The sequence below is a fragment of the Strongylocentrotus purpuratus genome, unplaced genomic scaffold (genome assembly GCF_000002235.5).
Source record: "Strongylocentrotus purpuratus isolate Spur 01 unplaced genomic scaffold, Spur_5.0 spur5_scaffold_8, whole genome shotgun sequence".
Classification (NCBI taxonomy): domain Eukaryota; kingdom Metazoa; phylum Echinodermata; class Echinoidea; order Camarodonta; family Strongylocentrotidae; genus Strongylocentrotus; species Strongylocentrotus purpuratus.
In genome coordinates this window covers 1,503,558-1,529,886 of record NW_022145614.1, presented here as the reverse complement: position 1 = coordinate 1,529,886, position 26,329 = coordinate 1,503,558, and the positions used below count along the sequence as shown (strand labels likewise).

General features: G+C 40.0%; 2 protein-coding genes across 5 annotated transcripts in view; one reads left to right on the top strand and one right to left on the bottom strand.

Moving 5' to 3' along the window:
• LOC100891591 (probable E3 SUMO-protein ligase RNF212) overlaps window positions 1-997 on the bottom strand; it is a 15,347-nt gene extending 14,350 nt beyond the window's left edge. The window contains exon 1 of the mRNA XM_030976043.1: window positions 799-997. Within this exon, the coding sequence (XP_030831903.1) occupies window positions 799-907 (109 nt within the window). The 5' untranslated portion in view covers window positions 908-997. The remainder of the gene's footprint in view (window positions 1-798) is intronic.
• Window positions 998-4,426: 3,429 nt separating this feature from the next.
• LOC105447300 (aquaporin-2-like) lies at window positions 4,427-17,909 on the top strand. 4 transcript variants are annotated; one of them, XM_011685165.2, is made up of 3 exons: window positions 4,427-4,680; window positions 14,974-15,542; window positions 17,783-17,908. In XM_011685165.2, exons 2-3 carry the CDS (start codon window positions 14,985-14,987, stop codon window positions 17,861-17,863), a joined length of 639 nt encoding a protein of 212 aa, XP_011683467.2. In that variant the 5' UTR covers window positions 4,427-4,680; window positions 14,974-14,984; the 3' UTR covers window positions 17,864-17,908. The 4 variants fall into 4 exon arrangements, with proteins under 4 accessions (XP_011683467.2, XP_011683466.2, XP_011683465.2 ...); XM_011685164.2 differs by lacking the exon at window positions 4,427-4,680 and adding an exon at window positions 6,065-6,883 and having other exon boundaries at window positions 17,783-17,909; XM_011685163.2 differs by lacking the exon at window positions 4,427-4,680 and adding an exon at window positions 7,273-7,465 and having other exon boundaries at window positions 17,783-17,907.
• Window positions 17,910-26,329: the final 8,420 nt, after the last annotated feature.

Below are 26,329 nucleotides of genomic sequence, written 5' to 3'. Positions count from 1 at the left end.
TATGACACTTTTTCTGAATATACACAGAGATTAATTTGTAAGGCCAAATCTGTCCTTATTCTCAAAGTCATTCATATGAAGCAATTCATACTTACACAGTACTTATGTGTTGAGAACATGTAGTACATCTAAATAGATCTCACATGGAAAGTTAGTTTACATCTACTGAAGATAAACACAATCAATCTGTGCTTATGGAATTTTTAAAGCCTTGAAGTATTCTTTTAATTTATATTTAATTTTTAAAGCCTCCCTAGTTGTACTCTAGGCTGACCTCCCCCCCCCCCCCCCCCTCTACTTTTTTTTTTTTTAGACCTAGAGAATGGACTCATAGAGTAGAACATGTCTAGTAGGCCTATAGTATGTGTGAATAGATAGACCCAGATTTATTGTTGTGTATGTAGTACCCAGATCTGTAGAATTACTGCTAAACTACCTTTAATGCCTATAATGGAACAATTAAGAATAGGATATTTACAAAGTCCAGATCTTGATTTTAAAAAGAAGACCAAGTACATTATTGACTTTAAAATTTAATACTAAAAACAAGAATAATCAAAGGCAACATCAATACCCTGTGGAAAATAGTGTGTACAGAATTTCATGTTCGCATTACATAACATTTCAATGTAAATAATGAGCACATGACATTAGCCTAGGTCTAGGTCACTGGGGAGGTCTACTGAAATTACCCTAGTCCCTACATGAGGTAGTACCCTACTCCCTATTTTTTTTTTTTTTTTTAAGTGTTTAAAATGGAAGACTAGTAGGAGTGAGGCCTTATTACAAAGAACTTACTTCCTTCCAGGCAGTCACCACAGAAGATGTGGCCACAGTTTGTAAGGGCAAACTTTGGACCACTTCCAGGCTGTCTGAAACATGTGTTGCAGTGCACCCAGTCTGTCATTGTGTCCAGTCTGCTTATCTCTTCAACTTCAACTTGAAGGAGAAGACTTGGCTCTGGTTTTTGTATGCTTTGGTAACGTTCTCCCTGTTGAAATTCTGCAAATCATGTTTAGAAAACCAGACTGTTTTACTTTTTGTATTTACTGTCTTGCCTAACCACCTAATTAGTCAGGCAAACAACTAAAAGATCTAAGTGAGAAAGTAGTTTGATGCAACTTACTTAGAGTTAGATCTAGGCTAGATCTACTTAGGTTTGAGAATAAACTGCACAGTGCTGATCTATAATACAATAAGTTAACAATCAATAACATGAATGACTTCTGCACAGAGGCTGTGAGTGTGATTGTTGCTTATAAATGCAAGCCCTGCAACTTGCATACGGCCATTGTGGCTTTTGTGGCTTTGTATTTGTAACACTGACACTGACACTGACAGTTTAGGCTTTTTACTTTTAGTTTTAGTTTTAGCCTCCTTTTAAACTTTAAAGTAGTAGACCCTAGACCTTCTAAGTAACAAAAGTATTAACATGCTTGCAAACATGCCATGACCTGAAGTATGTAATTCCTGTTGCAACTATCAACTCCTTCAAGTTCTCATACTACCCAAGTCAAGAGCAATAAGGATCTGTAACCATCTGCCAGGCTCAGCAATTAATGCAACAGGAATAACCAACTTCAAGGAGGCTGCTCTACTAGTCTAACCTCCATCAGCATGATGCAGCCCCGTTGTTGGTTAACATCATATCAGTGATAGCTTACTAGGCAACTAGCTTCGTTTTTACTTGCAAGTAGGCTTAGCATATTTTACTGTAAATTAACAAGTGCTTTGTCCACACACCATTCCAGCAATTCATGACACTCCTTGTAGATCTAGTTGAAGCTACTCGCCTCACCTACCATCCCAGTATAGCTTCCCGAGTGAGCTGCCAAAGAGATTACCCAACCAAGTACCAAATGACAAGGGCGGGGCCCTATGATAGACTCTTCATAAGATCTTGACCTTGGCTAGACCGAATTTTCTGTCTCTTTCGTTCGTTAGCCTCTCATTTGGGTAGGGTCGGCTCCTCTTCCTTTTTTAGAAAGGAGCCGACCCTACCCAAATCAGAGGCTAACGAACGAAAGAGACAGAAATTTCGGTCTAGACCTTGCCCTTTCCTGGATTGATAACGTCTAGCCTAAACCTTTAATGTTAAGGTAATTTCAATGAGTAACCAAAGACAAGTCACACAATCGACTTTCTCTGTCACCGAATGAATGAATGCTTATTGTCATGATGAATTAAAAAGAAGAAATTCTCTTTACTTTCATTAACTATTTGTTGTATTGATTTGATACTCACCACAAGTTGTTTTCCCAGAACTCCTCTTGTGAAGTGTAGCGCAGTCTTATTATATCTCTAGCATCACGCACGTTAATGTTGCGTCGCGTCGGCAATTAAAATATTTGAATTCATTGTGCGCACTACACACACACACATACGTACACCATCATCGCGAAAGAAGGTGATCGATCGCGAGCGCGCGACGTGCACAGTGCTAGTGCATGCAGGATCAGGACCAGCACCAGGGGAGTGTTTCACAAAGACTAAGATCGACTTTATGTTAGACTTAACTATGGCAGGCCATTCATACCAGTGGTTGCTGGTTATGATCTTTAGATAATGTTTTTCCTTCAATGATGAATTAGACCCTATCACAAAATGTAAATTGTGTATATTTGTGATCATGATTTGTTCGTCCCTTGAGAGACCCAGGCGCGGATCCAGGATTTCTTAGCGGGTGGGGGCCCAATTTGTTTTATTTTTGCTCCCGAAAATGCGCTCAGTGGGGGGGGGGGGGGGGGGGGGGGGGGGGGGGGGGGGGGGGGGGGGGGGGGGGGGGGGGGGGGGGGGGGGGGGGTAGTGAGCACTAATTGAGGGGGGCCCATGTCGTCCAAAAAAGGTAAAATTCACGTGTTTTTACATGTCCCCCCCCCCCCCCTGGATCCGCCACTGGAGAGACCAATGGCTGTATCAATTATTCAGCGACAAGAACGGTCTGCCATAGTCAAGTCCAACTTAAAGTCGATCCTAGTCGACTTTGTGAAACACTCCCCTACAATGAGACCCAGATATATATATATATATATATAGACCCTAACTAACGTAGCGCCTAACCTAGACTACTTTCATCAAAATAAAATAAATACTTCACTGGCCCTACTCTTGTCTTTAATTTCTCATTTTATTCTCAAATCTAGACGAGTATCTGTGCCCCTTCAAACTCAAAGTTCAAGTGATTAAACCTATAGACTAGTATAGAATTCCTAATTTAGTGGCATTTATACATGTATACAGGCAGGCCGGCCTGAGCAGTTTGGGATGGGGGGGGGGGGGTCCAACATTCCAGGGGGTTCACCTAGTGGCGTATTTAAGAGTAAAAACGTTTGGAGGGGGGGGGGAACAGAAGAAAAATCTGCATCACCACCACTCTTACACGTTACATGCAGGCCCCGCAGAACTTTTTTTCAAAGTGGAGTTTTAACGATCAGGTAGAGCCTAAATTGGCGTGGGGTCCAGGGCATGCGCCCCGGCAGGGGGTCAAGGGTCTGAGCCCCCAGAAGCTCAGGGTAGTTTGGCAGGTCACTTATTTTTTTTCTCTCTCGTTCTTTCTTTTTCTCTGAAACACACTTTTTCAAAAAGTGAGGGGGGCCGTCAAGCCCCCGAGCCCAGCCGTTCTGCAGGCCCTAACATGAAGGCTTCTAGCATATTTTTCGCTCGACTGTAAATTTGGGGATTTCTAATTTTCCAACAAACGCCTAAAAAGGTATGACTTACAATTTTTTTTTTTTAAATACCAGCAAATCATTTCATTTCAGCAACATTTGTAAATCACTGGTATCGAATAAAAAAATACCGCACCCCCCGCCCCGCCATCAGTACGCCAGCGTTCAGGGGCTCATGTCTACGTACCCATAACAAAAAACACACGCGCCTTCTATCCTCTCACAATATTTCCACGATATGCGCATATCGCTATTATAAAAACCTCCATTGATAAATATAGGTGGCATGCGGAATGTTTCCTTTTCTTTGAATAGAATTTTATATGTAATTCAATTCAGGCTGGTATTATTGTTATGTTCTTTTGGCTTTACTCCTTTACTGCTGTTCTTCTTTTTTTTGGAGTGGGGGGCGTTTTTTTTTTTTTTTTTGGGGGGGGGGGGGGGCAAAAATGCGTTTTGCCCCCACTTTTGGGGTTGGGGGCGAGTGCCCCCCCCCCCACCCACTTCCGGCGCCTTAGGCATATAATCCAGACCCTATGACTTGTGTGTTTGTGTGTGTGTGTGTTTTAAGAACAAAAAGAAAGTAACGCCGTATCATTTAGGCTACCCACCAAATTTATAAACAAATCAGAATTGGCCGGGTCTATACAATTAAATGCATGCAATCACCAATGTGGTAAAAAAACTTGTCCTTAGCTTGTTTGGATTCTGACGTGACGACGTGACGTACCGGATGCGACGTCGGCCACGCATCTAGTCGACTCGACCAGCTTGTTGACTAGCTAGCTTATAGTAGTCTGGTCAAGTTCGGCAAGTCTAGTTCACAGACTACTACTAGACGTCAATCACCGTGATTGCGCAGCGCAGACGCAGAAATCTCGTTCAACTTCAAGCACTTTTTTGTCGTGATATTCAAGAAGTCACATTGGACTTAAGGAGCCTGTAGACCACTTTTCGAGAGTGTATCATCCATCATTAATATCAAAGGGTACCGTACCGGTACGGACCAACGGTATGTGCGCTTCGTTTTATTATTAATATTATGGTCTAGATCTGTAATGTTGGGAATTGAACGTGTCAGATAGATTTAGGATGATGGAGGGTGGGGGGGGGGTAGTTATGTGTCTCGCTCTCGACGCGTAACAGAATAAAGCCACAGTAGTTTATCTAGGCCTAGACAGCAATAACCATCTGATTTGGGTCATTTCTTTAATAAAACTGACATTTGTTGTCAATCGGAGGTCTAGTGGAGCCAGACGTAGTCTCAGTGGAACAACCGACGATTAGAGAGACTGAAGTTTTCGGTCTAATCTAGGCCTAGTAGGCCAGTCGATTGAAACTAGATCTAGGCATTTGCAAAAAAAATACACGCATTATAATCATAAATCTTATATTGCTATAAAGGAAAGTAAAGGACGAACATTTAAGATTGTATTTGTAAGTGCTATTTTTATTAGGTGCATACCGGTACTTTTTTTTAAATCCAAAGCAAAAGTGACGGTTTAGACTTGTCTTTGTTTTTGTTGTTACTTGGCCTAGATCTACGCCAATTTATTTCTGGCTGCATCTACGCAGCTAGCTAGCTACGTACAAGTGAACTCTGTTAACGTCGACATTAAGGGGGTGGGGGTAATAATACAGCATTTGCTGCATTCTGGAACCTACAGGAGGTTCCAACACTATGATGACAGGAAGGGCGGCCATCTGGAAAGCAGTAACTGCAGTGGCTGGAACTGTACAGTACTGGTATTAATCCCAGATGCGAATGGTCCGGGGATAAAATGAAAACTAGTTGTAAATTTGTAGAGGTCTAGTTGAACTTGTTGTAGGAGTCTATTGTGGCTTCAGGAACAGAGAGCTCGAATGTGTGGTCTATTCTGCTGATGTATGAACATGTATAGTCTAATTTAGCTTTGGTTATGGTGATAATGATGGCGGTAACAGTGGTGATGAAGATAATGCATGATATTGGTGACGTTTCTCCTGTTGATGTACCTATAGGCCTAGTGTCTAATTCAATGATGATAATGCTGATTAGTGGCAGCTCAAGAGGGGGAGGGGTTGAGTTAAAAAGTAGTGCTCCTTATATACCCCCCCCCCCCCCACCTCCCCGTTTATTCGCCGCTAAATATTTTCTTCCGAATTATAGGAATCCTCCTTGGGCCCCCGCCCTCGCCGCCGGCTGGATCTGCCACTGATGATGATGATGATGATGGTGATGATGTTGATGGAATTGATTATATTGGAGATGGTGGAGTTGTTTAATATTTTTAAAGTAGAATTTATTTTATGCAGTTTTTGCTAGGCTAGTGTCTAACTGCAGTGGTTGGTAGGGGTAGTTAATTCCAGATGCGATCATTCGAATGCGATCAGGCGCATAAAAGTCTCTATTAATAAATTAGGGTGTTGGCTGTTCGGTGAAGGGTGGAGTGTTTTCACACACATAATTTCAGTCACGTTGTTTTTTGCGACATCTTTACCTTCGAAATTTTACACTTTGTTATTATTTTACTTTTCTTTTCTTCTTCTCTTTCCATTATTTTTATTGTCCTCATCTGCTCCGTTTTTTTTCTTCCTCTGATTTTATCTTTAAAAGTAAAATATTTTTCTCATTGTTTTCTTCTTTTTATTCCTTCTTTTTTCTGATTCCCTCCACAGGCTCCACTGGCAAACGATTTCTGTGGTTTTATACGATCTTAATAATGTCAGTCTAATTTTTAAACAAACCACAATGTCTTAATAATGTCAGTCTAATTTTTAAACAAACCACAATGTTTTCAGATTAAGCTACTTCTGATTATATTCTGTTTTGCTTCACGGAAAATCGTTTAATTCGAATGTTTCCAGGAAATTAGCCATCTTTCAAAACGCACCTCACCCTGGAAATGCTTTTTGACCCTTGAACTCTCCTAGGTTCCGTTGACAAGGGGGCGTTGACTGTAATGGTGTAAACAGACAGCAGTCAGGCTCAAGTACAGTAAATGGTCTATTAATGTAGTCAAAGAACAAATATTGTCTTTAAGACAATAACAACTATAAACTACGGGACTTAAGTCATATTATCCATGTTTGTTATTGTGACAATTCGTACGATATTTACGCGACATCTTGTATTGATTCTTGTATACAACTGATGAGACAGAACTGAAGTGGAATATCTAGGGCTTGGATTTATTATCGCATTCACTGGATAAACATGTGTCCGCTGAGTAATAGTAAGTACTCTAAACATGTTTAACAACTGAAAGAATTATACTGATATTAAAGCATGTGATTTTTTGGTCATAGGTACAATAATATCGGCGATGTATTGTTGGTCCTTCGCAAACCCATTGATTGCCATGTTTTGGGTTGGGGTAAAGAAGTTCCCTGTAATTACATGTATGTGCTAATATATGACTAATACTGCATGGCTTGAATGATAAATAAAGTATTTTCGAGTTAGTATAGATCGAGGATGCTCTAACCATATTCATAATGGCAATAACACTCTCCGACGGGTAACCTTCCCCCTAAACACTCCCCCCTCCCCATAGAAACAAACATCGATTCATGGTAGTCACTCAAGGGAGGCTGTATTATGCTTGACAGAATAACTACACTGTAGCATTGTTCGTGCGACATCTTTCCAATGGATAATCAATAAAGACGATAAGTCTAAAATTCGGTGGATAAGGTGGTAAATTTTGGCGTTGTTGTATACGTTAGTGCGATCGGCGTTCACTCGTTAACGATGTTTACTTCCAACCTTTTTTGTATTTTTTTTGGTATACTGTCTAATTCTACACCCATAACAGGTGAGTACACTTTTAATGATAATAATACTAGTGGCTAGCTAATTGTAAAGCGCACAGGTCCACCTTTCGGTGCTCATGGCGCTTTTAAAGTTAGTATAGTAGATTGGTCGTGTGTATATATTATAATTAAGCATGGCAAGTGGTACTGACACATTAAAGCCTTTCTGCACTAGTTTGGCCAGGAGGGATTAGACCTACCCTCATGGTCACTGACAGGAGGTTATTTCATAAAATCAGCTCTTAATTAACATACGAAAAAGGGGACCATGGGGGACCAACGGTCAATGATAATGCATTGTTTGCTATATAGAGGGCGCAAGTAGTTGTAAGTAATGCAGTGGGGCTTTAACTGAATTATTGGCAGCTGCTCGGACTTGAAGTCAGAGTCAGGGTCAGAGTCTCGATCGGTAACCTCAATGGATCTGATAAAACACTGTATTGCACCATGTAACTAAATAAGAGACACGAATTGGAATTATAAACTATAATAATTGTACCATCCTCACATTATTGGTTTAAAGGAAGTAAAACCCTAAAAATGTACGTTTTAATGTTGACCCAGCAGAAGTGAAGCTGGAAGGATGTGATGTTTTTCATAATCCCCATGATGTTCGAAAAGACCTCAAAGCAGAGGCATATTATGCAAGTTTTCCTGAACTTGAATTCAAGCCTGAGGCAGTTTTTGCTGGTATAGAGTTACAGGGTGGTGGTAATCCTTTAGGTGGTCTCGTTTGTAGGAGCCCTACTGGTCAGAGTAGATTTCGGGAGATTTTGATATTTGGCGATTTTAATTAGGCCTACCCAGAAACAAATTGGGAAATAGAATCTTGTTTGACAATTTATGATCATCCTGCTCATAAGTTCTTAGATTGTTGTACAGATACCTTATTAATTCAGCACCAGGTTCACCTACACGACAATTATAGCCAACGGTCTTGTTTTCACAATGAGTGAGACTGCTGTCTTAGATATTGTAACTTCGGCACACTCTAAAAAATATTGGGCAAAAAATTGCCCAATTTTTACCCAACATGAGGGCGATTATGTGTCCAACCAACTGTTGTGTAAATTAGATTTTGCATGATTTACCCAGTGTTGGCTAAAAAGAAAATACCCAACTTTTACCAAACAAAAATTTACCCAATCAGAAATTCACCCAATTCTCCCCATTACATTGTGTCGCATATATGAAACACTAGTTGGGCAACTAATTGCATAAAATATTATATGAAAAAGGACATTAATGCCACGGCGGGACTTGAACCATGGAACTTGTGATCCACAGTCGTGTGACATATCCACTCGACCACGACACCTCTAATATAAGAATGTAACCCTATTGTTGAATTATAATGTTGCCCGACTTACGTTTGCCCAGTTACATCTGCCCAATTTATATTGAACATGTAATTGGGTAAATACATGTAGTAAATGGTTGGGCGAAAAATAACCCAAATGTTGGACAAAAATGGCCCAACTCTAATTTGCCCAATAACATTACCCAATTATTTCATCGGTTACTACATGGTTGGTAGGAAATAACCCAATTGGTGGACGACATTTGCCCAACATCGATTTACCCAGAAACATCTGCCCACAACTTTTTTTTTTTACCTTTCTTGAGGTAACTTCATATAGTAAATGGTTGGGAAAAAATAACCCAATTATCGGACAAAATTTGCCCACCTTCGATTTAATTTCAATTTCAATTTATTTTTTCCATCTTTAAAAAGAACAAATATAACATAGTATTGACACATTATATTAAAATAACGATATAAACATAAACATGGAGGGATACCCTTAATAAGCAGGTTGCTTGTAGGCAGGGCCCCGGTATACAATATAAAATTTATAACTTTGTTAGAGAAGTATCTAAACATTTGAGAAAATTATAAAACAGCAAATTAAATATAAATTAGGAAATTGTGATCATCTTAACAGCTACTATAAATAGACAGATACAGGTACACGTCCACACACAGACATACAAACACCCTAGCACACACACACTAGCATACACACACAATAAGATAGATGAGATAGAGTAAAATATCATAGGGAAGGAATACATAGAGAGAAGGAGAAAGAGAGGGGAGGGGAGAGTCAGTATTACAGAAGAAAATAATTAGAATGAGTAGGCATGGTGAAAAGAAAAGAGAAAGAGAAAATTGTAGGAGTGGAGAGAGCTCATGAAACAGGAGAAGAAAGTTAGAATTAATTAATACATTTCATATATCTACTTAGCACGTATTAATATTGGTGAGATAGAGTCTTTTTATAGAAAATTTGAATTTTGAAAGAGTTGAGCTTTGTTGAATACTGTAATCAAGGCTGTTCCACAATTTAATATATTTTACTCTGAATGAGTTTGAGGCCATGGAAGTGGAAACCTTAGGTTGATGAAATAGTTTACATTGACGAGTGTTGTAATTATGTACAGACGAATTAAGGGTGAACATATTTTCAAATATTTTTGGTAAAAATCCAGACTGGTATTTATACATAAAAATAAGAGAGTTCATAGAAATTAATTCAGAGATTGGTAAAATATTCATTTTCTTTAATAATAATAATAATAATATTGGCATTTATATAGCGCTCTTACAGACATACATGTGTATCACAGCGCTTTACAACATTACATTACTTAATTGACATTGATAGCAAACAATAAAATTACGTACACAAAAATATATAAATTCAACTATTAAAGAGAAAGGTTTTCAAGGAACGTTGAAAGATAGCGAGAGAAGGAGAAGGTCGTACAGCCTGAGGGAGATTGTTCCAGAGACGTGGTGCGGAAACAGAAAAAGATCGATCCCCAAAGCGTGTACGACTCCTGGGAACCGAGAGCAAGGTTGGGTCGTTGCCAGATCTCAGACCATGCCTTCCTGGTTGATGTAATGAGAGAAGGTTTTGGAGATAGGATGGAGCCATTTTATGGATGCACTTGTAGGTCATTGTGAGAATTTTAATAAATAATGGCATACTCGAACAGTAATATGGGGATGATGTAATAAGTCTAATTGCTTTTTTCTGAAGTATTATTAATCTAGAAAGATGGTCTCTGAAAGTATGACCCCTTACTGAGTTACAGTATGTTAGGTGAGGCAAGATTAACCTATAGTATAAAGTGACGAGTATGTTTTGTGGTAATATAAATTTGAGCCTTGATATGATTCCTATACATCTTGATACTTTAGTACAAATACTACTAATATGCGGTTTCCATGAGAGAAATTCGTTTACTGTAATACTGTACCTAAAAATTGAACATTATCCACACGTGATATATCATGACCACCAATAGTAAAATTATTAAGATCATTCGGGACCCTCCTGTTCCTCGTTCTGCAAATCATAAACTTTGTTTTGTCAAAATTCAATAAGAGTTTGTTGCTACAGAACCAATCAGGGGCGTCGCCAAAGGGGGAGTGTTGGGGGGGGGGGTGCGACACCCCCCCCCCCCCCCCACCTGTCAGGATATTGTCGGTAAAATTGCGCCGCCGTCGGGAAAAAAAGAAAAGGGGGAGAGGGAAAAAAGAGAGGGAAAAAAAAAGAGAGGGAAAGGGAAAGAAAAGAAAAAAAGGAAAAGAAAGGAAAGAAAGTAAAAGAAAAGAAAGAAAAGAGAAGAAAGAAAGAGAAAAAAGAAAAAGAGGGAGGAGAGGAAAGAAAGGAAAAGAAAGAAAAGAAAGAAAAGGAAAAAAGAAGAAAGAAATGTGAAAGGGAAACAAAAGAAACGGGGGATGAAAGAGAGGGGAGGTAAGAGTCTGAGAGAGGAGGAGTGGGAGTAAAAGAGAGAAGGGGGTTGTTGGGTGGAGTCGTCTCGTCGAGGGAGCAAGAAAGACACGGCTAAATATGTTGCTGTGACGGGTCAGCTGTGTCGGTATTCTTGCTCGACCCTCGTGTACTATATCAATGCAGAAATTTGAAGTCGGTGAGATGTATATTGTCGGTCGGTCGACAAGTTTTTTTCCCTACGAACTGTGACTTCTTATCCGCTGTGACGACTTCGAGAGTGACTAAAACTACAATACTTGTATTTTCTCGAAGTTTCACTTTCCTATAATATCAGCTAAAGAAATCAGAGGTTTAAACTTTTCGGGGAAACTAAATTCAAACAAGGTTTAATAGTCAACAACGGTACGACGAATCGTTTTCCTTTCTTTATATTGTGATGAAACTTCATTTAGACGAGTCGAGAACGGTACAACAAATCGTCTTCTTTCTCTAATAAATTAAGGAAACGTCAAAGCTTCCGCGCTTCGCGCGAGAGTGGGAAACTGAATTCAGACAAATAGGGCTTATTAAAAGTCGAAAAAGGTATAACGAATCGTGTTCTTTCTCTAATAATTTGAGGAAACGTCAAAGCTTTCGCGCGAAAGGGGGAACTGATTTCAGATAAATAGGGCTTGATAAGAGTCGAAAACGGTACGATGTATCGTCTTCCTTTCTCAATATTGTGATGAAACGCCAAAAATTCCGCGTTTCGCGTGAGAGGGGGAAACTGAATTCAGACAAAACTGATAGGACTTATTTAGAGTCGAAAACGGTACAACGAATCGTGTTCTTTCTCTAATGATATGAGGAAACGTCAAAGCTTTCGCGCTTCGCGCGAGAGGGGGAAACTGAGTTCAGATAAATAAGACTTATTAAGAGTCGAAAACGGTACGACGAATCGTCGTTTTTCTCTAATAATTTAATGAAACGTCAAAACTTCCGCGCTTCACGCGGGAGGGGGAAGCTTCATTCAGATAAGGATTAAGAGTCGAGAACAGTACACCGAAACGTCTGCTTTTTCTCATAATTTAATGAAACGTCAAAGCTTTCGCGCGGGAGGGGGGGGGGGACTTCATTCAGCCAAGGATTACCAGTCGAAAACGGTACAATTAATCGTCTTCTTTTCCTAATAATTTAAGGAAACGTCTAAGCTTCCGCGCTTCGCGCGGCAGGCCCATCACCGGGTGGGGGGGGGGGAACTGAATTCAGAAAAGGATAAACAGTCGAGAACGGTACAGCAAATCGTCTTCTTTTTATAATAATTTAATGAAACGTCAAAGCTTTCGCGCGGGAGGGGGGGGACTTCATTCAGCCAAGGATTACCAGTCGAAAACGGTACAATTAATCGTCTTCTTTTCCTAATAATTTAAGGAAACGTCTAAGCTTCCGCGCTTCGCGCGGCAGGCCCATCACCCAAACCCCCCTAATGAGCGCGCTTTTAAGTGATTCTCTTGCTCACTACCGCCCCTCCCAAAATAAGATCCTAGCTCCGCGCCTGCATTATAATATATAGATATGATGCTGACAAGATTGAAGAAATAATTCGTTTATTTACGTCGTCGAGGAAAATATACATTTTGCGCATATGCAAGTACCATAGATAGTCCATAGGAAAAACAATTTAGCCTTCGGCCCCAGATTTATAGGGTTGAATTTGTAGATATTGGACATTTAATTTTGTCGGTAATTGGTGGCTAGTTTTGTCGGTAATCGTTGGCCTCTACACCCCCCCCCCCCACTGAAAAAGTTCTAGCGACGCCCCTGCAACCAATCATATTAATTATTAACTTCCTTATTAGTAAGTATCCATTAGTAATTGAAAGTTCCTTTTTATGAGATCTTCCACAATCATTAATCTTGACTCTTTGAGTTGTGACTTCTTACTCATTATGATCCGCTTATGGCGATAAGAACATAGTTTGACTAGTATCGGTCGGGGCCTATACGCGGACTGGTGTAGATTCCTGGCTTGGGACGACGCTCTGTCATACATCTTACGAGTTGATGGTGTAGAATCATCTGGAGGAGCATTAGCTGAAGCACTTGAAGAACGTGGTTTTCCAACCCGGTAGGATCTGTCGATGTTGGCGGGGGACAAGTTAATGCCAAGGGATTTGGTTACTAGGTCAATAGCGAGTTGATAAGTGTTTTCATTTGGCATCTCAGGTAAGCCTAAGATGCGGATGGAGTTACGACGACTGTATTGTTTTAAGTCTTCTAATTCATTCTCAGTCATACTTCTTGATGGCTTGGGTTAAGTCTACCTCCTTCACAGTTGAAGATTCTTGCAGACTGATGAGTGTGTGTGTGTGCTTACGTGAGCAAGGTGCATGGTGCAATGCTATTTTCATGGTGCAAGTAAAAAGTTCCCAGACTTAGTTGCTGCCTCCCGTCAGGCTTTGACGGAAGGCATTGACGGATGAGGCACATACTGTTTCTGATGGCAGGTTATTCCAACTCCTCACAGTCCTGGGAAAGAAGGACTGCTTGTGTTGCTCAGTTCTTGAACGGAGGACTTGGTAGCTGCATGGGCAGTCCTGGAGGGTCTTGTGACAGGGTTGATGTACGATGATGTGTCGAGTGCTACCAGGTTGTTGTGGAGCTTGTACATTATCACCAGTCTGTAATTTTCTCTTCGTTGCTCGAGTGTGGTCCAGTCAAGTTGTTGGAGCATGGAGGTCACGCTAGAGGTGTTGTGGTACCGATTGAGGGTGAATCTAGCGGCCCTTCTTTGTACCATTTCTATTTGATGGATGTGGTTTGCAGAGGAGGGATCCCAAACTACTCAATGAGTGGTCTTGCTAGAGCTTTGTAGGCAGTACTCTTCAGAAGAGCTATTCCAAAAAAAGCACATTACAGTTATAATACCATGACAAAGACAGATTTCCTGATTATCTGAGAAGTCAGTCAATTAGTCCATATTCAAATAATGTTCATATCAAGAAGAGAAAATGTTGAAAATAACGAAAATCCGAAGACACGTAATCACAAGTTGTAGTCTGGACGACGCCCATCTATCATGATTTGTATTGAATTTACCCAGTAACATTTGCCCAACTTTTTTAACAGTGCAGGTCTTGGAAAGAGTGACCATTGCAAGATTATCTTTGATTTAAAGATATAGACTGGTAGTGGTAAAATTGCGGTTCAAGGGTAAATATCCATTTATTGCCGCTGGTGTCAAACGAAATGTGAAAGGATTCTGCATGGTCATATCAGGAAGCTGTAACTAAAGTTAGTAACAGCTTCCTGATCATAATCAGATCAAAAACAACAACTCGTGAAAGTGTAGCAAACCTAACTAAACCAGATGGTAGTAAAACATCTTCAGACCAGGAAAAGGCAGAAATTGTACAGGCTTTCAATTATTTTCATCGGGATTTACCGAGGAAGATAATAATATTCACCTCCTTCACGGGTCTTGTTTGACGCTCCTGTGAGTCCGGTTGAGATAACTTCTGAAGATGTGTTTAAACTGTTGTAATTAGATGTGTTTAAACTGTTGTAATTAACCAAATAATATTAGGGGTTATTTCAATCACGATTCAAATCACGATTTAAATCAGGGTGATTTAAATCGCGCTAACCTTGGTCTTAGGCCTATCATTTGTTGCCATGTCGGGCAAAGCTGTCTGAAGCTGTCTTGTTAAGAACAGAACAAATTTTGTTCCACAATCATGTATGAAATGCGAATACATTAGTTAACTTTTGTTTTCAATCCACAGATTTTCACAGCATGCCAGACTCGCGGCATGCAATTTCGATGGCTGATGAGGCAAGGTCCATCAAGTTCTGGCAGGCCGTAGCCGCTGAGTTCGTCGGCATGTTTTTCTTCATCTTCATCGGGCTTAGTTCGACATCGGGTTGGAATGCCCCATACATCCCCAGCCAGGTGCAGATCGCCCTTGCTTTTGGTCTTGGACTGGCTACATTTATCCACGTTACCGCTCATATCAGCGGTGGTCATCTCAATCCTGCCGTGTCACTTGCTTTCTTGCTGCTTCACCGGATCACCCCCTTACGATGTGTAGCCTACTCACTAGCCCAGGTGATCGGGGCTATCGCCGCTGCTGGTATGGTCAAAGTGATTACACCTGCTGACATCAATGACACCATCGGACCTACTACACCTGGACCAGATGTCACAGAATGGCAAGCTTTCCTCATGGAACTTTTTCTCACCTATCAACTGGTTCTTGTCATCTTTGCTACGGTGGACAAGAGTCGTCCGAGTCCCGGAGGATCGAGTCCACTGGCCATCGGGATCTCTGTTCTGGTTGCACATCTATGTGCTGTAAGTATTCCATTCATTCCTATTAAAGCATATGTTGAACCGGTGAAAATAATGATTTAGACCATGTCAAGGAGAGTGCATAATTTGAGATGAGCCCCCCAACCCCTCCCCCTCCCCCTCTCCCCCCTCCCCCTCCCCCTCTCCCTCTCCCCTCCCCCTCCCCCCCCCCAATAATAGCCCGCTTGGACATGGCAAATTTACCCGATCTGAACTTGATATGAACTTACTGTGGGCGGGGAACAGACGAGTTGGGCAAATTGTGGACTGTTAATGAACGAAATAGGATCGTATTGTAGATATTATTTACACATTCTACCCCGACCAAAACCCGTTTTACAATTTTCTAGGACGGTTCCAGAACGTAGTGGGACCTAGTTTGGTGTGATGGGGGCTTATACTACTGCTAATTGATACTCGACCAGGTCATGTTCCTAGTAGGATATACATGTATCACGGCAATTCCGTTCATAGAACGGTAATCAGTCCGTTCGCAGTACGTCCATCTCGTTTTAAATACGTTGCCAATCCGTCTAATTGCAGGACGGGGAAAATGTTTGAACAGGCTCAAAGTTCTAGAGTACGTTCTCGTCCGAGCTCGTCCATGAAGTCCTTAAACAGATTGTAAACAGTTATGTGCAAACGGAGTTGAACGTAGTAGCAACTGCTTACGATCTGTTTAAGGCCTTCATGGACGGGCTCGGACTGGACTTATGTCTATAATATGACCCTAGTTCGTTCATAAACAGTCCACAATACGTCCAACTCGTTTGTACCCCGTTGACAAAGGACTTAACTCCGTTTCGTTGAAGATCAGCCATGCATCAGGTCTTTCGTCTTCTTTGTGCATGGCTGATCGTCAACGAAACTCTGTACGTTGCTACGACAGACAGCCAGTGAAAACGAACTCATTTGATCAAATTATGGAAATGCAAGCATTACTTTAAACAAACAGAACTTTGTTATTCCAGGCTCATTTTTCCTGATTGAGGTGTCATATGAAAGGGCAAAAATTCAACTTCCTAGAAATGTAATTTTCTCTTTAAAATTCAGATACCGCCCGCCAAATGGCTATTTGGTTTCCTCTCTTTAAATTGATTTTAATCACTCATGCGTGGGATATGAATCATATGAGTTACATCAAATGAAAGAAGAGGATCTAAGCTTTACAAATAATTTATCAATTATTGTGATTAAGTTATGATAAAACATCGATAATTCTCGGTTTCGTTTTTTCTGGGACGCATTAATTCCGTTCGTAGTACGTCCATCTCGTTTTAAGTACGCTATCACTCCGTCTAATAAATTGCAGGACGGGGACCATTTTTAACAGGCTCAAAGTTCTAGAGCACCCTTCTCGTCCAAGCTTGTCCGAGCCCGTCAATGAAAAGGTCGCAAACAGTTACTACTACGTTTGGCAACATTTCCCAAAACGTAGTGAGAACTAGTTTGGTGAAATGGGGGCTTCACTTGAATGTCTTGATCTGCAAAGCTTGAAGCGCTGAAGTTGAACGGGAATGAGGAATGGCGAGAACTCGCTGAGTTTTTATAGCCCTCGAGCCAGGACGGGATTGCACACGCTCTAGAGGATCGCGTTTGAACGCACTAAGAACGAGATGAGGACGAGTTGAACTGTCTCTGAACGGTGTGGTTGGGTTACAAACTAGTTAGAACAAGTGGCGAACTATAGTTAAAATGGGTTTGGACATATTGGGAACGAGGTAGAAATAGATAATAATGAGTTTAAACTGACTGCGGACGGGTGAAAGACGAGATGGACGTATTGAGGACTGTTTATGAACGAACTAGGATCGTATTATATACATTATTTACACATTCTACCCCGACCATAACCCGTTTTAAGATTTTCTAGGACGGTTCCAGAACGTAGTGAGAACTGGTTTGGTGTGATTGGGGCTTAAACTAAGGGTAACCAGCTATTGAAGTAGCTAAATTTCGTGTGAACCTGGGCAAATTTCTTGTGGAGATGAATCCTTCTAACTGCAAATTTCTCAAGATGTGTGTATTCCAGCGCTTCATCGTAAAATGAATAAGCTGAACCCATGATCAAACGAAGGGCAGGTTTTTGCACTCTCGGAGAAGGTAAGACCTGGGTGTCAAACGGGGATAGCATACTCGACGAGGGGGCGAGTAACACCTGTACATGGTCAACAAATCACAGACAGGGAGCCGAAACAGAGACACAGGGCGCTTAACATATTCATTCTCTTGTTTGCTTTCAGCACCATTTCCTGAACATGTTCTCTTTCAAATCTGATCTGAGCCCAAGTATTTTCACTGATTTAATCATGTTCAGAGTGTGATCCGCAAGTGTTACCATTAAAGGTAATATAAAGTTTTGGTATGGGGTCATGCATTGGTTCAAAGGAACATATTGGAAGCAGGGGTGTCGCTAGATCTTTTTCACTGGGGGGGGGGTGTAGAGGCCAACGATTACCGACAAAACTAACCACCAATTACCGACTAAATTAGATGTCCCAATATCTACAAATTTAACCCTATAAACCCGGGGCCGAAGGCTAAATTGTTTTTCCTATGGACTATCTATAGTACTTGCGTATGCGCAATTAGTCATTTTCCTCGACGACATGAATATACGAATTATTTCGTCAACTTAGTCAGCATCATAGCTACATGTATATATTTAATGCAGGCGCGGAGCTAGGAACTTATTTTAGGGAGGGGCGGTAGTGAGCAAGAGAATCATAAGGGGGTGTGGGTGAAGCGCGGAAGCTTAGACGTTTCCTTAAATTATTAGGGAAAAAAAAACGATTTATTGTACCGTTCTCGACTGTTAATCCGTGTCTAAATGAAGTTTCCTCCCTCCCGCGCGCTGAGCGCGAAAGCTTGGACGTTTCATTACATTATTATAAAAAGAAGACGATTTGCTATACCATTCTCGACTGTTAATCCTTGTCTGAATTCAGTTTCACCCCTTCGCGCGGGAGCTTTGACGTTTCATTAAATTATGAGAAAAAGCAGACGATTCGGTGTACTGTTCTCGACTCATAATCCTTATCTGTTCAGTTCTCCCCCTCCCACGCGAAGCGCGGAAGTTTTGACGTTTTATTTATAATTATTCGAGAAAGTAGACGATTCGTTGGACGACTCTTAATCCTTGTCTGAATGAAGTTTCCCCCTCCCGCGCGAAGCGCGGAAGTTTTGACGTTTCTTTCAATTATTAGAGAAAGAAGACAATTTGTTGTACCGTTTTCGACTCTTAATGAGCCCTAATTGTCTGACTTCAGTTTCCCCCCATTAGCGCAAAGCGCGGAAGCTTTGACGTTTCCTCAAATTATTAGAGGAAGCAGACGATTCGTTGTATCGTTTTCGACTCTTAATAAGCCCTATTTTTCTGAATTCAGTTTCCCTCTCTCGTGCGAAGCGCGGAAGCTTTGACGTTTCCTTAAATTATTGGAGAAAGCAGACGATTCGTTGTACAGCCGGTTCGCGACTCTTAACCCTAATTTGTCTGAATTCAGTTTGACGTTTCCTTAAATTATGAGAGAAAGCAAACAATTCGTTGTACTGTTCTCGACTCTTAATCCTTATCTGAATTCAGTTTTTCCCCATCCCGCGCGAATCGCGGAAGCTTAGACGTTTCCTTAAATTATTAGAGAAAGAAGACGATTCGTTGTACCGTTCTCGACTCGTCAAAATGAAGCTTCCCCTCCCGCGCGAAGCGCTAATTTTTGGCGTTTCATCAAAATATAGAGAAAGGAAGACGATTCGTCGTACCGTTGTTGACTCTTAATCCTTGTTTGAATTTAGTTTCCCCAAAAATTTTAAACCTCTGATTTCTTTAGCCGATATTATAGGAAAGTGAAACTTTGAGAAAATACAAGTATTGTAGTAGTAGTTACTCTCGAAGTCGTCACAGCGGATAAAAAGTCACTGTTCGTACGGGAAAAAACTTGTCGGCCGACCGACAATAAACATCTCACCAACTTCAAACTTCTGAATTGATATAGTACACGAGGATCGAGCAAGAATACCGACACAGCTGACCCGACACAGCAACATGTCTAGTTTCAAGTTTCAAGTTTCAAGTTTTATTTATCTTTCTTTCATAACACACTTTACAAATATGACATGAATATAACAAGTTTACAGAATATGGCGTTACAAAAGAAAGATGAGGTGACCTTGGTTGAAAGCAAGGCTTGTGGATTTAAGGTCCCTCATGAGTAGCTTATGAATATGTCCTAAAAGAACAAAACTCGTCAGATAAGAATAATGCATACATTTAAGTGCTGACAAACTAAACTAACTAAACAACTGATAAAATATAAACATAAAAAATATAATAAAATAAAATCTACTGACTACTAAATAATGGCTATAAACAAAAGAAACAGGAAAATACAACGAGCAACAGGACTGAAACACAGACAAAAACAAAAAAAGACAGACAGATCAATAGATGTGAGAGATGGGAGTAGAATTATGCTGACCTATATAGTAATTAATTTTCTTAAATATTGATCACAACTATAAATCTAGACGATATCGACTCAAATATAGTAACTTCAGTTTGCGCTTAAATACATAAATACTGACTGATTGCGCTATTCTTGTTTCAAGGGAATTCCAAAACCTAGGTCCAGTGGACCCCACAGTAGTAAGAGCAAATTGCGTTCTAACAAGAGGCAAGTGATATGCTTGCGCCTGACGTGTGGAATAACTATGAACTTGGTTATTTTTCTTAAATATTCTAGCCAAGGCTACTGGCAGTAGACCTTCATTCAATTCATACATTAGAGCTCCTAGTTGTAAATGATAAATATCTTCAACTTTCAAAACACTACTATTATAAAAAAGAACATCTGTATGCGCAAGATAGTGTGTATTACAAACAATTCGTATTACTCTTTTCTGTACCAGTAGTAATTTATCCATTTGAGATTTGAACGAGTTGCCCCAAGCCAGCACACCATAGTGCAAATATGGCAAAATTAAAGTTCCGTACAACATACGTAAGATATTCAGTGGGAACACAGATTTCAATTTATAAATTACACCAGTATTTCTTGACAATAATTTACAAAGTTTACTAATATGATACTTCCAATTTAAATGTTCATCAATATGCAGGCCAAGAAATTTAAATGTAGATACTCTTTCAATCTCAACACCATTGAACATTATATTTCCAGGCAATATACTCAGGGAATTACTAAAGAGCATATAATTAGTTTTTTTAAGATTTAAAGACAACTTGTTTGCATGAATCCACAAAGTCGCATTTGTCAACTCAGAATTTACAGTCTGCAAAAGAGTTTGTCTTTCTTGCTCCCTCGGCTAGACGACTCCACCCAACAACCCCCCTCTCTCTTTAACTCCCACTCCTCCTCTCTCATGCTCTTACCTCCCCTCTCTCTCTCTCCTCTCTTTCATCCCCCGTTTCTTTTGTTTTCCTTTTCTTTCTTTTTTTCTTTTCATTCTTTTCTTTCTTTTCCTTTCTTTCCTCTCCTCCCTCTTTTTCTTTTTTCTCTTTCTTTCCTCTCTTGTCTTTCCTTTCTTTTCTTTCTTTCCCTCTCTTTTTTTCGCTCCCCCTTTTCTCTTTTTCCCGACAGCAGCGCAATTTTACCGACAGTATCCTGACAGGTGGGGGTGTCGAGTTTGTCATTTAAATTAATTTGTCTTGCGTTCAAATTCGACGGTTTTAGAGTTGTCAGATATAGTTTTCAAATCTATGAAGTTTTCGTTCGAATCTATGTATGTTTCATTCAAATTAATGAATAATGTGCTTCTTTCGCTATTTGGTCATTCGATTTGGTGCAACACGATTTCTGACATCGCGAAGGTGTACTTTTAGCATTCGAATTCATTTGTAGCATTCAAATTAGCACTTTGTGTACTCAAATTGATGGTCAATGTACATTTTTCGTTTATTACACACTTTTTATAGTTCATTCTTTTTCTTTAAAGATTGTGTTTTCCATGTGTATTTCACCATATTTTATTTTCTTGCATTTATACACTTAATATATTTTTAGATTTATCTGATATTCATCATTCTTTAAGTTTGATTGTTAAGAAGAAGAAGAAAAAACGACTCACATCTCTGCGGACTTGATGGTCTCAATATTTGTGTAAATTTTCATGTATGGAAGTTGTTTGTCTTGTGTTTCATCATAAGTTTATCACAATTTCATTATGGAGGAATGGTACAATATAGTAACCAGGCGCGGATCCAGGATTTCTTAGGGGGGGGGGGCAAAATTTGAAATTATGCGAGCCAAATATTGGTACGTAATGGTGACACCGGCAGTGGTAAAAACATTTTTTTTTTCGGGGGGAGCAGGGTAGACAACAACAAAATCCCCATCACCCCACTCTTACATGAAGGCCCCGCTGAACGTTTCTCGGCGGGGGTCAAGGGGTGGAGCCCCCAGAAGCTCGGGGGTATAGACATTTAATTACTGTCAGATTAGCATATTTTGATACCTTATTTGTTGGCGTGAGGTCCAGGGGGCCGAGACCCCAGAAACTCAGGGGTTTTAAGCATTAAATTACCGTCAGATTAGCATCCAGCCGCTCGCCTTAGGGCCCTAGGTGGGGTCCAGGGGGCAGAGCCACCGGAAGTCAAGGGGCTTAAGGGGTTTTAGGCATTTAATTACGGTCAGATGAGCATATTTTTATACCTTATTTGTGGCACTGGTAGGTCACTAATTAGTGTGGGGTCCAGGGGGCGGAGCCCCCAGAAGCTCAGGGGTTTTAAGCGTTAAATTACTGTCAGATGAGCATCCAGGTGCCTGACTTTGGGCCCTAGGTGAAATCCAGGGAGCAAAGCCCCCGGAAGTTCAGGGGTTTTAAGGCATTTAATCACGTTCAGATGAACAATTTTTTTTTTTTTCAGCCCCGGAAAATTACGTCGTCAGATATTTCGTTCAGTGGCTTAGTAGGGGGGAAGGATCACTTTTTTGTTGTTGCTTTCTTTAGCACACACACACACACACACACACACACACAAAATCCCCCCTTTTTTCCCTCCTCTTTTTGCCAGGGGGGGGGGGGGCGGGACTCCGGACCCCCGGCCCTGGGTCCGCCACTGATTGGGACTGGGGTAGGTATTTTTGTGTCCCCACTTTTTCGGGGTATATGAACATGTCCGTGCAGAAATGCCATATCCCTTGATTTCGCCCCTTTTTTACCTCATGTCTGACTACACCCATATATGCATTGTCCTCAAAATTAATAAATGGAATAACAGAAAAGACCCTAAGGCCAAATAAAAATAAAAACATGTTTAGCGTCCTGTTTTTTCGAAAAATAGGAAGGAGGAGGCCCTTTTTTTACTTTTTTTTTCATTCAAAATGGCCGCTCAAAATGGCCGCTCGGTATATTTTCCCTGACAGTCGGGCTTTTTTTTTTCTTTAAAAAAAAATGAAAAAATGAAAGAAAAAAAAATAGGAGGCGGCCCCCAAAAAGGAAGCAGGCGGGGACGCTAAACATGTTTATTTTTTTAAATGGCCTAATGGCAAATCATGCATTTAATCGCATTTTTTTTAAACTGTAACCGTGGGTTGTATTTCTTCCCCCTAACATTCCTAACTTGAATAAACATAATTCGAATACGAATGACAGGTGTTAATTTGAATGATAAAAATGACGCCTCGACAAGTGACGATTAATTTGAATGCTAGTTGAGCAGTTTCTAAATTAAATGACAGATCCATGAAACCCTTCGACCAAGATTCTAAATTGAATACCAAAACGGGAAAATTGAATGATAATTGGCATGGCAAAGCCGACTGCGCTAACTTAAATGCAAAGTAAATTAATTCGAATGACAAACTCGCGAATTTCGCCGGGAAATCCTATAATAAACTCTTTATGTTGTATAGCTCCCTCTCACGGTCAATATATTAATTAAGCTATAAAACAATGTTTCTTGACTAAAATCGACCAATTGGCTATTCCCGTTTGGAAATTATATATCACAACTATATACATATTCTGAGATTTTCATGGTCGCAGCTACCATTGTATGGCCGTAGGCGCTATTTAAAGTTTATCAAAATTTACCTGGAGCACCGGCAGAAGTTTTTAGGGGCTAAATTTTCTAGTGCTTCTAATACATCCACAGGGGCATCCAAATATATCAAAATTGTAAAGAATAAGTATCAGGCCAATTTTCAAAATTTCCCAAAACTTTGTTGAGAGAAGTAGGTCAGTCTTACTAAAGTACGTTTACCCTTATCTTTCATCTGCCATTTGAATGCAATGTGACGCTACATAATAAGAGTACCGCTTATTGTCATCAAATAGTGTTCAAATAACATAGTATGGATGATGAACAAATAATAATACAAGGTCGTCAACTTCTATCTCTCTCTCTCTCTCTCTGCTAAATAATCCGAACAATAGAATCAACCAAGTGGATTATTGTTTTTTTTACAGACGTATATCAATTAGATAATTATGATTATTTACGGGGGGACCGATCTTTAAACGTCACCATCCGAAAGACGTGATTCAGTTTCTAACCTGGGGTCCTCGGCTGAATCATTTTGTAACTTCAATTGATAGCTGGATTACAGGCGCACGCCACAACGCCTAGCATTACTTTTAGAAACCATTTTATACCCTTCATAATTATATTATAGGGAAGGCCATTTGTGCCGTGTTCTTCTTTCACCCAAATCCGATTTGTAATATAAAGCAATATCTAGTGATTTTGGTATAATTTGATGTTTGTAAATAAACAAATTTATCTTGTTTTCTACACCAACCTATACCAAATTCGTAACATCATCGGCTCAGCAGTACAACATCGGGCCATAGGTTAGGTTATTAATATGTTACATAGCTTGAATGTCGTTGGTATCTTATTTTAGAGTATGCCAGAGCCTACATACATTTCTTAAAGATTGATTAATAGGTACACATATCTGTAATATTTTGTACCGGGGATGGAGGAATATAAAGTGATCATTTGAAGTGTCAACAAGTGAAGTATTGAAATAAGGACCCGTGTGTTTTTCACCATATACATCCTATATATATGCCTAGATTTACTTTGTCTAATTCTGATATTCTTTTACTAAATGTAGAACGCTGCAAAAAAAATGTTACTGTAAAATTCAGGTTTTCTCTCTCAGTTAAAAGCCCTCTTATAGGTTCAAGTAAAGCATACCATAGCTAAATGTATAAATGTAGCTCGGTATTTACGTTTTAGGGTTTTCACATATTTCATGAATTATATACATGTACATGTATGTGAAATATTGTAAAAAGATGATGGACTTGAATATCAGGCAAAGTGTCATAAACGGCCTAAATATTGTTTCACTTCAGTTATATGTCTGTCTGAATTTTCTCATATAAATATTAGCGAGGAATATTTGTATCAAACCGGAACGAAGTTTATAATACCCAAATTTGGACATGCTTACTCTTAAAATAGTTTTCCATTGTAATTTTATTCTAAAGAATCTATTCGAAAAACATTTTTTTGAGCTGCTAAGCTCGTCAGGTTACTATCAGTGATCATACAAGGATTTATTTCTTTTAAAGTAAAACCTACCAGCGTGAACATCATTACAAAAGATTCCGATCAAGATCTTTTTCCTTTAAAATGTTCCTTTCCCTTCCTTTTTATTTAGAATAAAGTAATACGTGTTTTGCAATTAGTTCCCAGTTTCTAAGGTCAGATTTTTTTATTTTCTTTCATTTCACAAGAGTATTTGGGCAACTGATGAATATAACAACTTTGACGTGTAACCACCCAATATACCCTGCACTGTGCAAAGTATGTAAAAAGTACCAGTGTTTTTCAGATCGCTTATTGTTGAGTGTCAAGACGGGATTTATTCTGAGAAAGCCCTGAGAGTCAAATAAAGCAAGACTTGATTATCTCCATAATTTATTTTGCCACCTTGGTCTTCTTTGGCGGCATCTTAGTTCGGTTTGCTGTACCGTCTCGATTTCTGCAAATTCTGCAACAATTCCTGTGCTTACTCTCTCTCAGAACCTTCTGAGTACTAAGTAGCTACATGTATGCTGTGCTGTTCACTCTCTCAGACCTCAGAAATATGATGTGTACAACTTTTTAAGTGCCCTGTATAATTATATTCGAGGCGCGGACGCGTCGGGGAGCCTGCCGGGCGTCAGACGGGCGTCGCACGGTTGTCGGGCGTGCACCGACAGGCCTATATTATTAATCGTCATCCCAATCCCGAACCCCGCCCTTACGTCGAGCGGGCTTCGTCCGACTCCGTTTGTTTACTAACGGGTCTTCAAAGGACACCTTCCGAGCCAGGGTAGATTTTAGCGAAAAAATACGCTCGACTCCCTGGCGATCCACAAATTCGGCCGGAGACCGTTGGATATGTGACACAGGCGTTATAGGAAGAATTCGCGATTTGAGGCATAGTTCATTAGTTGCCTAGACCCGTTTGACACATTAGAGAGTGCAATGCACTAAAACTTTTCTAAACAATCTTAATAATGGAAGCAAGCTTTGATTGATATAATATTAGTACTTAGTTAATGATTTTGAGTTTTTGGTTCAACTATTCGTTACAAAGAAAGAGAGGGAAATCACAAGATGATGGTGCAACGGGTATGAATACATAAACCAGTTAGTGGTCAGGACTCCTCAATAACGGCCTTCTCCCGAGAATGAAAATGAGTTAAAATTAAGATTGTTTCTAGTCGTCTTGCCTTTAACTATTACTGTAATAAAAATGCTAGACTCAAATAAGACTCATGACCTTCGTCATACGAAAAACTTGAAACTAGTCTTTTATTGATCTTTTTCA